Source organism: Coregonus clupeaformis, chromosome 26, assembly GCF_020615455.1.
Source record: "Coregonus clupeaformis isolate EN_2021a chromosome 26, ASM2061545v1, whole genome shotgun sequence".
Lineage (NCBI taxonomy): Eukaryota > Metazoa > Chordata > Actinopteri > Salmoniformes > Salmonidae > Coregonus > Coregonus clupeaformis.
In genome coordinates, this window is record NC_059217.1 from 40687201 (window position 1) to 40702179 (window position 14979).

Genomic DNA, 14979 nt, shown 5'->3' on the forward strand with positions numbered 1-14979 from the left:
TCAGCCAGCCAGAAGGCCACCCACTCCCCCTAAAAGTAAATGTGGATCAAATTAGCCTAACAGCAGCAATGTTCTCCCTTGACTACCAACCGCTTGTCTCTGTTCTGCTCTAAAAAACAGACTCTTCTTTCTCCCCAAGACAGACAGACACGCTCACTCACTTTATTGTCCCTGAAGTTTCTCGGAGAGATTCTTCCAATTCTCAAAATGTGCAAGTAGATTACAGAAGGAGTTAAATGCCAAGAAAAGTATGAAAGACAGAAACTGAATAACACTGAACACACAAAAAGTCAGACAGGAAACAACTTCTTTGACGTGATCCATTTATTTGAGTTGGTACAGTACTACAGAAGCATGGTTTGTAGTAGAGGGACCAATGAAGTTTGGTTCCTTCCAATAACATTTCTTAAGACTTAGTCATATATGATGAAATCTGATTGTTTGTAACTCCAAAACATATACTTGAACAATGCTTTCACAATGAAATGTCATCTTCACTCCCTCAATGCTATATCCCAGACAATGGTATCTCTCCATTTATGCCATCAACACACTCCCAAGCAAGCCAAAGCATGGACAGAGTAGCTTTATTCGTCAAATGAAATGGCTTAATCACCAATAAATACAAGTATAAAAAACACCTTGATAATAATTCTCATTATCATCAAATTAAACATGATCATAAAAGATAGCAAAGTCACTCAACTTAAATCACCTTAGCAGTCCAGGTTCATCAACTGATACCAAAACAAAATCATAACTGTGGCAATAGCCAACAAAAATAATACTTAAATAACATAATAATACTATTATTATTGTCTTAATAGCAATATCCAGTCAAGTTTTCCTATGATTAGACTTTCTGCTACTAACTATTGTATATGCACCAGTTATTTCCAGTTTGGCAGATAGAGAGTTTAATCAGATTTCTTCCATTGTTTTCTCCTGGTGTCATTCCTTTATTTAGGATCTCCTTGCTTTGGTACAGATGGGCTCTGACTACTCCTTTGGGATCAAACAAGCGGTTGTCAATGTGATGGCACATACATGTACGTGTTTATCTCTGTGTTGATAATATGTGTTAGCATTTTAGAGAGATTACTATCATAATAATAAGCCATGGATTTACCCTTTGAGTGGTGTCAATGGGCACCTCTTTCTTTGGAAGGGGGTAGGTTTAAATGCCCTGTTCTCTGTGGTTGGGTCACCAGGCTGTATTGGTAAGTTGACTCTCTATCTGATGTAAGTTCACAGCTAAACACTCTGCAATATGACTCCGGTCAGCTGCTCTGACCCCTCAGGTGTACCAAAAACAGGGGAAACACTGAGATCTCACTGATGTCAGATCAGTCCTCTGATCTCGTACGGCCAAACTCAGGGAAGAAATACTTTCTGCCATAACATAAAGCAATATAAAGTTTCTATATTTTGGAGAATCAAAAACAGAAGCGTAATAAAACAAAATACTAACATAGTATAATTTTATCACTGTAAATCCAGTTGACAATAAAAGGCCATACAAAGGGCAATAAAATGCAATATAATACGGAACGGGTCTGTCGTTTCAATCAATAACCAGGACTTTGCACTAGCGGACCTTTGAAATCATTCAACATGTTAATTTTGTTGCTTGGGGGTTGCTATGGTTTTCCATACACATATTCTGATGATATATCCAATGTATCAGTCACAGATCTCCCTCTCCATCCCAGTTGAAATGTGTTGCACACTAAGACCATTCTAAATACGTCGAACAGACACACTCCACAGAACACACTCAGCCCATGAAACAAGTTGCTTTGCCAGCCTCTAGCTTTTGGCCTAAAACAATCTCTTAACACAAAAAAACATAATAAAAGCCTGTCAGGCTATTATTGTTGCGAAATGAATTCATTTTCAGATGGGGTTTCCCAGCTATCATAAAGGTTCCAGGGGCACATACAGTACCCAATCCATGTCATCCCCTGCATCAATGAAGCTTCTCATCTTTGGTAAAAAAAATTATTAAAAAAAGACTTTCCATTTCCTTTCTTTCCCCTCAGAACTCACTTTCTCTGTTACTTTCTCTAGTCTACATATCTGTTTCCTTCAACTCAACAACTCAATTCTTTCACCCTTTCCAACAGGAAAGGCCTCTCAAATCTCACCATCACTAAGAACATTCTCTTTCACTCTAACACTTGTTTTCCTCTAAAATCTCTACTACACTCTACCTCTCTCTTTCACTCTACCATTATTATGTTTCTCTCTACTACACTCTACCGCCCTCTAATAAAAACAATAGCTGGCTAATTGTGCTTATTTGACATAATGGCCCTGTACACACAGCTGGAGACCTGACAGCACAGACCACAGAACCCACCTGCCTGGTGCTGATAACATCTCCCGCACCAACACGTCTCCAGCCATTGTCTGTGGAATGTGCTGTGTCATCAGAGCACTGAAACACATCCTTCTACTAAGCCCTTTGTGGAGTTGGAGGGGGATGGTTTAAATTTTAACTAGGCTATAACAATATCCACAGATAACAATCTGAGCATTGTGTACACGACTCGTAGGCTTTCTCTGCCATTTCCAGCTGGTATGAGTCTGTAGCCAAGTTATGCCAATTGAGTGAGAAGGCCTCAGCAGAGGCAACTCCAGCACTGCACTACAGGCATACAGACAAAACAACCACAGACATGGCTATTTATTTGCCAGGAACATTCCGGGGCTATGAGAAGGTTTCTGGGCCATCTACCTTCGAAGGTGAGCAGCTCCAGACCCCTCGAGCTGGCCTGACCAGGCCTTGTGTTTAACTAAATCACCAAACTGCTGACACATCAAGCAAGAAAGCACTGCACGAAAAGCCTTATTGTTTAAGACTCAGTCATCTCTCTGGGCTTGGTTCTTGTTCCTGGCAGTGTGTATTTTGGGATGGAGATTGGACTGTTTCATCTCAACTGCTGTTTTAGGTCTGTGTGACCCCTGACATGTGACTGTGTAAGGCAATAGGCCGCTGTGTGTTCCGTTAAGGTCCTGGGTCTCTCTCTCTCTCACCACATTCACATGTATACGAATCAAAACAGCATAACTGGTGACAGGTTGGCCTGGCATCCATCTCACTCCACTTTCAGGAAATGACATACATAATTTCATTTAGATCTAAAAGGCACTTATATCATATGCTCATATATAGGACATACGCTTTTATGGTGATATACGTAGCCAAATGTTTTACATATGCGGCCATATTAATATATAATGTATATATGTTTAACTTTCTTGGGTAACATAATAATTATATATGTCAGTTCCACAATCCACACAAAGGGTTGGTCACATTGAGCTTTGGACTATTTCAGTACTGCCAGAACCCACCAGTTTTGTATTCAAACTAAAATCTACGCAAATATTAATAAATAATTAACATTGTCAGTTATTATGGAGCAAGACCCTGGTTTGTTTTTTACATGAAGTAAAAGATCACAAAAACATGTGCTCTGTGTGAGTTTTTAAGGTGCTTTTGTAAACTCAAACTCAATTCATGGTTCGCTTTGAGAGCCAACCAGTTTCTGGTTGCTGCGTATGTGATTCTAACTTGTCTTTTGCTGAATATGTAAACATTTGAACACAGCAAAGTCTACGGGCGGACGGAGGAGGAAGGCTGGGATCGCATTCTCTCGTGCCAGTTGTTTTTTCTCTCACTCACAACGTTTCAAAACCCTGCTAACTGAATTTCCTTTGGCCTGAGAAGTACATAATAGGAATATATTGTATTTATGAGTGTGTGTTTAATATAGTTTGAACCCCGGTAAGAAAACTATAACCTCCCAAAAGGTTTAGGTAGGCTATCCCAGCAACATACGGCTCACTGGTCGTCATTGACATACACATACATGTACACACACATACACACAGACACACACACACCAACAGAGACAGATGTTATAGCCTCAACCTGGCCACCTGGCTGCCTCCTCTCTCCCCCTCCGGGCCCTCCTCGGCTAGGTGAGGTTGCTGCTGATGTCCAGGGCTTGCTGGTACACCTGAGTCATGTCGTCCAGGTCCCCCAGCAGGGAGAAGCTGCCGTTGTCCCCCGGGGACCCCCGCGATCTGGGGGTCCGGCTGAACTTTGACCCTTGGAGCAGAGGGGCCACCTGGAAACCCTTGAAGCTGGCCAGCTGCAGCAGATTTTCGGCTGACACACAGGCCCTGATGTTGGGGCGGTGCAGGGCGGTGGGGGGCCAGTCGGGGGACAGCCTGGGGGACAGGACGCCATCCTCCAACACCATGCTGGATGGACGGCTCTGGCTGCGGGACAGGCCCGAGTCACCCTGGGAGGGTTCCCCAAGAGCACCAGCCGAGGGAGGGCCGCTGTAGGTGGAATACTTCCCGTTGCGCTTCAAGATGCCCTTCCTCCCCACAACTCTCCTGGGCGGGGAGCTGCAGGCGGTAACCAGGGACATGGCGGCACCCCCTAGCAGCTCGGAGGACTCACTGCGCTCCGGGGAGGAGTAGTACCCTGATTCCCGTTGTTGGTTGTTCTTCAGGATGCCCTTCCTGGGGAGGGTGGGCACCATCTTGGCCGGCGAGCCCCCTGCCAGGGCGGGCTCCTCCTCTTCCGCCTCTCTGTTGGGGCTAGAGCAGGCTGGTTCTACCTCGGCTGGCCTGATGCCCATCATCGCTCCACCGCTCCCCAGCTCCACCTCCTCCAGGCTGGGCGAATGCTGCTCCTCTGTCACCCGGGTCTTCAGGATCCCCTTGGGCCTTTTCAGCCCAGACTTGTCCCCCTCCCCTCCAACGTGGGGCCCATCCCCCACCTCGTTCTCCTTCTTCGACTTCTTGGGGCGCTGGCGGAGGACCAGGGGCAGCAGGGTGGTGGGTTTGCCCGGCCGGGGCTCTGTCCGGTTCTGCCAGTCGATGAAGCGGGCCAGCATGGGAGAGGAGGTGCCGTTGTCCCGCTGGGTCTCGCAGTCGCACACGCTGCTCTTCCAGCCCCAGTTCACCCACCAGTGGTTGGCGATGTCTTCCACTGTGGCCCGTCGCTCTGGGTTCACCATCAACATCCAGCGGATCAGACCACGGGCATCTGGGAAGGGCAACAGGAGGGGAGCAGAGTTTAACACTCTATATATGAGCACAACGGGGTATTAATGAGCTAGGTTAAACTTCAGTGTTGTTTTTCGCTACAGAGCATTTATTATCTAATAAATAGATCTTAGACCAAGGTTTCCCAATAGGCGGCCCGCCAAATTCTTAGAAAAAATTAAATAGTTGTGGACATAAAAGACTGTAAAATCACCAGGAAATCAGCTCAAAGTGATTTTAATTTAGGAAATCTCTTCCCAAGTATTCCCACGCATAAATAGAGGAGCATATGTGATCGTATCCCAATGTAATCAAGGTTTTAAATTATTCTGTTTGGGATTCCTGCGGTCAATTTGAAGTGTACAAATGATTTATAACAATGTTCCTGCCCCCCGACCATCCACGGATGAATGTAATTGGGGACCCCTGTCTCAGACTGTGTAGGTAGAGGGTCTTGTTCTGCACCTGAGGACTGGGTGGGCTCTCTGTACTCTCCATTGCTTATCTGGCGGATGAGGTTCTTGTGGTCTCCTCCATCGAATGGCATGGTCCCATAGACCAGGGTGTACAGCAGCACCCCCAGAGCCCAGCTGTCCACCTATAAAAACAAAACACACACACGGGTCACTACACAGATCAGGATCATGATCAGATAGACTGAAAGTGAGAGATCAGTCAGTAAAATCTGTCACTGGAGACGCAGTTGAAAAGAATAGGAATCTCACATTTCCCTTTACCAATTCCCATTCACTGGTAAATGAGGCTCAATGCCATTACTGGGTTAGCAACAGATCATCAAAACATTAACAAGGAGCGAACTGTATCTGAACTGGAAAGACGAATGTTGTAGCGACAGCTGAAACAGTGTATGCACCGCACAGCTATACACTCTAGAAAGGGTTCTACATGGAACACAAAAGGGCTTTGCCTGGAACCAAAAGGGTTATACGTGTAACCAAAAAGGGTTCTTCAAAGGGTTCTCCTATGGAGAAAGCCGAAGAACCCTTTAAGGTTCTAGATAGCACCTTTTTTTAAAAGAATGTACCATATTACTCTACAACATAATATCATAGGTAAACGTCATTTTGGCACATTTTTGCTGATATTTTTCTCAGTACATTGCAGTCAATGGGAAAAGATGAGTGTCACAGGGTTGTGTCACCCTCTGTCTCTCTCTCCCCTCTCTCTCTCCCTCCCTCCCCCTCCTCTCTCTCCCAGTCCCTCCTTCACCCTCTCCCTCTTTCTCTCCCCTACCCTCACTCTCCCCCTTCTCTCTCTCCCTCCTCCCCTGCCTCCCTTTCCTCTCATCTCTCTCTCTCTCTCTCTCTCTCTCTCTCTCTCGCTCTCTCTCCCTTTTCCTCCTCTCTCTCCCTCCTCTCACCCACCTCTGTCTGTCTGTTGACTCTCTCTCTCCCCTTCCTCCTCTCTCTCCCCCCTCCCTCCTTCACCCTCTCCCTCTCTTTCTCCCCTTTCTCCCCCTCCCTCACTCCCCCTCTTCTCTCTCCCTCCTCCCCCTCTATTCTCTCTTCCTCCTGTCCCTCCCTCCTCCTCTCATCTCTCTTTCTCTCGCGCTCCCTCTCCCTCTCCCTCCTCTGTCTGTCTGACAGACAGACAGGCAGACAGACAAACAGACACAAACAGGCAGACAGGCAGACAAACAGGCAGGCAGACAGGCAGGCAAACAGGCAGGCAGACACGCAGGCAGGCAAGTTGACATACAGACAGGCTGACAGACACAGGCAGACAGACAAACAGGCAGGCAGGCAGACAGACAGGAAGGCCGACAGGCAGGCAGTTAGGCAGACAGAGCCAGACAGACAGGCAGGCAGACAGACAGACAGTTTCAAGTTTCAAGTCAATAACATTTTCTTTGACTGTTCCCCGGTCACAAATATGTAACATTTGGGTAGATTAAACCTTTGCAACCCTTCGAAACGGCCCCTATGACCCCCAATTAAGTCACTTCCTGTAATCGCAGGAAGCTGAAATTCAATGTACGGGGGACACTCTTTAACGATGCCTTGAGTTTCAAGTCTTTATGTTAAGAATTGACAGAGAGGATGGAAGACAATGTTTTTGTGTAACTGCAGGGAGAGAATGAAGGACCATGTTGAGGATTAAGGGGTTACTTCAGAATCTTTATCTACTTCCCCAGAGTCAGATGAACTCGTGGATACCATTTTTATGTCTCCTTTGAAGGAAGTTGCTAACTAGCGCTAGCGCAATTGCTAACTAGCGTTAGCGCAATGAGCTCGTGAAACTACCTCTCATTTCCACGGTTAGCTAGCTTAATCACAGTCAACAGGGGCGTCATGGTTAAGTGAGGGCTGTAGGTAATGCTTTTATATGGAAGAAATGCCTTGTTCTCTGTGGGACCAAGTTTTCACTGTGAAGAGTTCATTTCACCTGGTGTAGGCTTGCGTTCATCTAGAGCAGGGTTCTTCAATCCTGGTCCTGGAGGGCCGAAACACTTCTGTTTTTTATTTCTACCTGGTAGTTAATTGCACTCACCTGGTTTTCCCAGGTCTGAATTAGCCCCTGATTAGAAGGAGAGGATGAAAAACAGAGGTGTTTCGGCCCTCCAGGACCAGGATTGAAGAACCCTGATCTAGAGTGTCTGTTGAACGATTCCATACACACATTTTGTTTTCTAGCCTCAATCGTTCTGTTGATGTCACTCAAAAGCACACTAACTTTAGGTCAGGCTTCAAGGCCCACCTTTCTGCGATGTAGTGGAGGGAGGGGCAAATGAAATAATAGTTAATTTGATTAAATCAAATCAAATTGTATTTGTCACAAGTGCCGAATACAACAGGTGTAGGTAGACCTTACAGTGAAATGCTTACTTACAAGCCCTTAACCAACAATGCAGTTTTAAGAAAAATAAGTGTTAAGTAAAAAATATAAATAACAAATAATTATAGAGCAGCAGTAAAATAACAGTAGCAAGGCTATATACAGGGGGTACCGGTACAGAGTCAATGTGCGGGGGCACAGGTTAGTAGAGGTAATTGAGGTAATATGTACATGTAGGTAGAGTTAAAGTGACTATGCATAGGTAATAAACAGAGAGTAGCAGCAGAGTAAAAGAGGGGATGGGGGAACAATGCAAATAGTCCGGGTAGCCATTTGATTAGGTTAGGGTTATGTCTAGGGTTGAGACCCTAAACCTAACCCTAGCTTCATATCAACTCCCGACTCAACCCTAACTCCAACCCTGACCCTAACCCTCGGTTCATCTCCACATCCCGGCTCAACCCTAACTCCAAGAGCCAAGATGTGGAGGGCTAGGAATAGGGTTAGGGTTATGGCTAGGGTTAGGGTTGAGCTGGGATGTGGACATGAAGCTTGGGTTAGGGTTAGGTTTAGGGTTGAGTTTAGAGTTTGTCTGTCTGCTTTCCTGCCTGCCTCCCTGTCTGTCTTGGTCTCTCTGTCTGTCTGACTGTCTGTGAGTTTATGTCTGCCTGCCTGCCAGTCTGTCTGTGAGTGGATATGTCTGTCTGTCTGTCTGTCTGTCTGTCTGTCTGTCTGTCTGTTTATATGCCTGCCTGCCTGCCTGCCTGCCTGCCTGCCTGCCTGCCTGCCTGCCTGCCTGCCTGTCTGTCTGCCTGCCTGTCTGTCTGTCTGTCTGTCTGTCTGTCTGTCTGTCTGTCTCTGTCTGTCTGTCTGTCCCTCTGTCTGTCTGTGTCTTTCATCAATTTACCCATTGCAGCTTTATCACCAACGTTTTTTACCTTGAATGCAATGTATTGACTTATGTGCCAATACCCTTGATACATATCAATATAATAATAATAATAATAATATGCCATTTAGCAGACGCTTTTATCCAAAGCGACTTACAGTCATGCGTGCATACATTTTTGTGTATGGGTGGTCCCGGGGATCGAACCCACTACCTTGGCGTTACAAGCACCGTGCTCTACCAGCTGAGCTACAGAGGACCATATCCTGTCTGTGGAGGTGGGAAAGTTGAGAGAGAGATGGAGGTAGGAGAGAATGGATGGAGGGAGAGGAGAGGAGGAAGATAAATAGTATAGAGGAGGGGAGAAAGAAGTAGGGAGATATAATGGAGGGGGGGAGAAGGGGGAGAGAAAGAGAGGGTGAAGGTGGGAGAGAGAGGAAGGTGTCATGTCTGTGATGCCTTTCTCTATACTTTATTCTATTTTATTTCACCTTTATTTAACCAGGTAGGCCAGTTGAGAACAAGTTCTCATTTACAACTGCGACGTGGCCAAGATAAAGCAAAGCAGTGCGATAAAAACAACAACAACACAGAGTTACACATGGGATAAACACAACATACAGTCAATAACACAATAGAAAATCTATATACAGTGTGTGCAAATGTAGTAAGTTATGGAGGTAAGGCAATAAATAGGCCATAGTGCAAAATAATTACAATTTAGTATTAACACTGGAGTGATAGATGTGCAGAAGATGATGTGCAAATAGAGATACTGGGGTGCAAAATAAATAACAATATGGGGGTGAGGTAGTTGGGTGGGCTAATTACAGATGGGCTGTGTACAGGTGCAGTGATCGGTAAGCTGCTCTGACAACTGATGCTTAAAGTTAGTGAGGGAGAAAAGAGTCTCCAGCTTCAGAGATTTTTGCAGTTCGTTCCAGTCATTAGCAGCAGAGAACTGGAAGGAATGGCGACCAAAGGAGGTATTGGCTTTGGGGATGACCAGTGAGATATACCTGCTGGAGCGCATACTACGGGTGGGTGTTGCTATGGTGACCAATGAGCTAAGATAAGGCAGGGATTTGCCTAGCAGAGATTTATAGATGACCTGGAGCCAGTGGGATTGGCGCCGAATATGTAGTGAGGGCCAGCCAACGAGAGCGTACAGGTCACAATGGTGGGTAGTATATGGGGCTTTGGTGACAAAATGGATGGCACTGTGATAGACTACATCCAATTTGCTGAGTAGAGTGTTGGAGGCTATTTTGTAAATGACATCGCCGAAGTCAAGGATCGGTAGGATAGTCAGTTTTACGAGGGCATGTTTGGCAGCATGAGGGAAGGAGGCTTTGTTGCAAAATAGAAAGCCGATTCTAGATTTAACTTTGGATTGGAGATGCTTAATGTGAATCTGGAAGGAGAGTTTACGGTCTAACCAGACACCTAGGTATTTATAGTTGTCCACATATTCTAAGTCAGACCCGCCGAGAGTAGTGATTCTAGTCGGGCGGGCGGGTGCAAGCAGCGTTCGATTGAAGAGCATGCATTTAGTTTTACTAGCGTTTAAGTTCAGTTGGAGGCTACGGAAGGAATGTTGTATGGCATTGAAGCTCGTTTGGAGGTTTGTTAACACAGTGTCCAATGAAGGGCCAGATGTATAGTCCCCTGTAGCTCAGTTGGTAGAGCATGGTGCTTGCAACGCCAGGGTTGTGGGTTTGTTTCCCACGGGGGGCCAGTATGAAAATGTATGCACTCACTAACTGTAAGTCGCTCTGGATAAGAGCGTCTGCTAAATGACTCAAATTTAAATACAAAATGGTGTCGTCTGCATAGAGGTGGATCTGAGAGTCACCACCAGCATCATCATTGATATACACAAAGAATAGAGTTGGCCCGAGAATTGAACCCTGTGGCACCCCCATAGAGACTGCCAGAGGTCCAGACAAAGAGAGTTTGAACAGGCTAGTAACAGGGGTTGCTACAATTTTGGCACCTAATTTTAGAAAGAAAGGGTCCAGATTGTCTAACCCAGCTGATTTGTAGGGGTCCAGTTTTTGCAGGTTTTTCAGAACATCAGCTATCTGAATTTGGGTGAAGGAGAACCGGGGGGGTGCATTGGCCAGTTGCAGCGGAGGGTGCAGAGCTGGTGGCCGGGGTAGGGGTAGCCAGGTGGAAAGCCGTAGCAAAATGCTTATTGAAATTCTCGATTATCGTAGATTTATCAGTGGTGACAGTGTTTCCTAGCCTCAGTGCAGTGGGCAAATGGGAGGAGGTGCTCTTATTCTCCATGGACTTTACAGTGTCCCAACACGTTTTGGAGTTAGTGCTACAGGATGCACATTTCTGTTTGAAAAAGCTAGCCTTTGCTTTCCTAACTGATTGTGTATATTTGTTCCTGACTTCCCTGAAAAGTTACATATCGCGGGGGCTGTTCGATGCTAATGCAGTACGCCACAGGATGTTTTGTGCTGGTCAAGGGCAGTCAAGTCTGGGGAGAACCAGGGGCTATATCTGTTCTTAGTTCTGAATTTTTTGAATGGGGCATGCTTACTTAAGATGGAGAGGAAAGCACTTTTAAAGAACAACCAGTCATCCTCTACTGATGGAATGAGGTCAATATCCATCCAGGATACCCGGGCCAGGTCAATTAGAAAGGCCTGCTCGCTGAAGTGTTTTAGGGAGCATTTGACAGTGATGAGGTGTGGTCGTTTGAACGCGGACCCATTACGGATGCAGGCAATGAGGCAGTGATCGCTGATATCCTGGTTGAAGACAGCGGAGGTGTATTTAGAGGGTAAATTAGTCAGGATGATATCTATGAGGGTGCCCATGTTTACGGATTTAGGGTTGTATGTGATAGGTTCCTTGATAATTTGTGTGAGATTGAGGGCATCTAGTTTAGATTGTAGGACGGCCGGGGTGTTAAGCATATCCCAGTTTAGGTCACCAAGCAGTACGAACTCTGAGGATAGATGGGGGGCAATCAATTCACATATGGTGTTCAGGGCACAGCTGGGGGCTGAGGGGGGTCTGTAGCAAGCGGCAACAGTGAGAGACTTATTTCTGGAAAGGTGGATTTTTAGAAGTAGAAGCTCAAACTCTGCAGGCTATCTTTACAGTAGATTGCAACTCCGCCCCCTTTGGGAGTTCTATCTAGACGGAAAATGTTGAAGTTGGGGATGGAAATGTCAGAGTTTTTGGTGGCCTTCCTAAGCCAGGATTCAGACACTGCTAGAACATCAGGGTTGGCGGAGTGTGCTAACGCAGTGAATAACTCAAACTTAGGGAGGAGGCTTCTGATGTTAACATGCAAGAAACCAAGGCTTTTACGGTTACAGAAGTCAACAAATGATAGCGCCTGGGGAGTAGGAGTGATACTGGGGGCTACAGGGCATGGGTTAACCTCTACATCACCAGAGGAACAGAGGAGGAGTAGAATAAGGATACGGCTAAAGGCTTTAAGAACTGGTCTTCTAGTGCGTTGGGTACAAAGAATAAAAGGGGCAGATTTCCGGGCGTTGTTGAATAGATTCAGGGCATTATGTAACTCCCGAGTGGCGCAGTGGTCTAAGGCACTGCATCGCAGTGCTAGCTGTGCCACTAGAGATCCTGGTTCGAGTCCAGGCTCTGTCGCAGCCGGCCGCAACCGGGAGACCCATGGGCGGCGCACAATTGGTCCAGTGTCGTCCAAGGTAGGGGAGGGTTTGGCCGGCAGGGATGTGGGTTCGTTTCCCACGGGGGGCTAGTATGAAAAAAAATTAAATGTATGCATTCACTAACTGTAAGTCGCTCTGGATAAGAGCGTCTGCTAAATGACTAAAATGTAAATGTACAGACAAGGATATGGAAGGATATGAGTACAGTGGAGGTAAACCTAAGCGTTGGGTAATAGCACCGATTGAGCCGGTCTCCGCGTGTGTGGGGGGTGGGACAAAGGAGCTATCTGAGGCAGGTTGAGCGGGACTGGGGGCTCTACAGTGAAATTGTATAATAAGAACTAACCGAAACAGCAATAGGCAAGGCATATTGACATTGGAGAGAGGCATAAAGCAATCACAGGTGTTATTCGAGAGAGCTAAGACAACAACTGATAATGACGATGAAAGTTTGGGCTGAGGCTAAACAGATAAACAGGACAGATACACAGGATGGGGTACCATGTAAAGGATCAGTCCAGCAGGCATCAGCTGAGTAGCTGAGTGATCATAAGGTCCAGTGAACAGCAATAGGTGAGTCCGGGAGTAGTTCGATGGCTGCTACGGCACAGGCGAGCAGGAGGCATGGCTGTTGATTGCGTGTGCTAGCAGGCCGGGGCTAGCAGATGGATCTTCCTGGTCGTCGCAACAGGAAGCCTGTTGGAACCACATCAGGCGATTACGTCGGCAGACCAGTCGTGATGGAACGGCGGGGCTCCGTGTCGACACTAGGAGGTCCCGTCCGGTTGACAGAGAGGTAGATAGCCGGGAGATGGGCCTGGGTCGAGGCTAGCTCAAGGCTAACTGGTGCTAGCTTCGGGACAGTGGTGATTAGCCAACAACAACCTCCATTCGGTTGCAGCTAGCTAGTTGCGATGATCCGGTGTTAAAGGTCCAGTGATTCCGGCAGAAAATCCGATATGTTCTGGGTCGATAGCATGCTGTGCAAACTGGCCGATAATTGTCCAGGCTAGAGCTGGCTGGTAGGTAGTGCAGGCCACGGACAATGGTGAAAACCGCTAACGGTGGCTAATAGCAAGTAGCTAGCAAGTAGCTAGGTATAAGAAATAATAGAATCCGTTCCACATTGGGTGAGGCGGGTTGCAGGAAAGTATATTTAGTTGAAGGATGAAAAGTGAGATTGAGAAATATATACGAAAAAGACAAAAAACTAAAAAACAGGCTATTTACACGAGCACACTACAGAATACACGACCGCACTGCTACGCCATCTTGGATCTCTTGCTATGCTTCCATATTGTGATGCTAATCTTCCCCCATTGAATGCAATTTATTCACTTAGGTCTCAACCCTGAGACACTCATCTTTTCCCATTGACTACAATGTACTGAGAAAAACATCAACCCTGTGACACTCATATTTTCCCATTGACTACAATGTATTGTGCAAAACGTCAGCTGCTGTGACATTTTACCTTTTTTGCAAAAATGTGCCAGGATGATGTTTTCAGGCTGATAATGGGCTGTGCTCTCAGCCCTGCCTTCCACTTCCACCCTCACAGCCATAGAACCAGTGATAAACACCAGAGTGTGGAGTCTGGAGTGTGCAAGTTTGTTTCCATGCACATAGAACTCTATTTCTCCCTCTGTCTTTCTCTGTGTGTCAGCCTGCGCTTTGTGACCACTAATCTAATGCAATGTGACTGTCTCAGTAAACGGGTTATGCAAGACAAGTGTCTGGGGCATGGAGGGGGCAGGAGGGGGAACAGAGGGATGGAGAGGTGGGTACTGAGTCCAGCAGAGATGGCAGAGCCGTGATATCCTGGCCCTAACAGATCTCAGGAGACACACTTCCGGTCACTGATTAGCCAGATGTCAGGCTTTGGAAGAGGAGGACAAGACTCCTGGAGGAATGTGGCTGCTTGTTGATGGTCAGGGGGATTTAGCCAGCCCATGTCTGGGACTGAGCTCTGGGACTGGGGTCTGCGACTGGGCAGACTGTCGGGGCACAGGAAATCAGATAGAGCCATCCCAGAAGCACCACACTGACTGGACTTCCTTTAAGGCCCATGCTAGGAATGTCTCACACTGGAGCCGCTCTGTCATTGGTTCAATGACTAAGACCGCTCCTCTGTCATTGGTCGGCTGGCAGGGCTGCAGGGAGGGCGAGATGGGGTGAGTGCCATTGTTGTGTTCTGTTTTTGTTTCCAGTGTTAGCTGTAATTTGCGGCTTTTCCCCAACTGGATTCTGTAACTTTGATTACAATCTCTGTGTAGTTATTTTGAGAATTCTGAAGAAAATGACAGTGAATTATACTAAATCGAATTGTTGGACTTTTCAGTCTAAAAATACGACTTTCACTTTGTTTAATAACGCACAACTTTTCTTGCAATTTGGAAAACGCCCTAAAGAATTACTTTGGAATTAGTCAACAAATAGTTTTGAGGCTATTTTGTCACATTCTCTCTCCCTTTTTCTTAACCAAACAACTTCTCTGTCCCACCCATCCTTGGCAGTGAAGGTGCTGAGCCTGTCTGTGTAACTCATTCATATTGTATTAGAGGA

The 14979-nt window shown here is 46.3% G+C and overlaps 1 protein-coding gene across 1 annotated transcript in view; it reads right to left on the minus strand.

Annotated features, from left to right (window-relative positions):
• Nucleotides 1-306: 306 nt before the first annotated feature.
• LOC121540377 (NUAK family SNF1-like kinase 1) overlaps nt 307-14979 on the minus strand; it is a 39089-nt gene continuing 24416 nt past the window's right edge. The window contains exons 6-7 of the mRNA XM_045207863.1: nt 5536-5668; nt 307-5071 (exon numbers count right to left, since the gene is read on the minus strand). Of these exons, the coding sequence (XP_045063798.1) occupies nt 3987-5071; nt 5536-5668 (1218 nt within the window). The 3' untranslated portion in view covers nt 307-3986. The remainder of the gene's footprint in view (nt 5072-5535; nt 5669-14979) is intronic.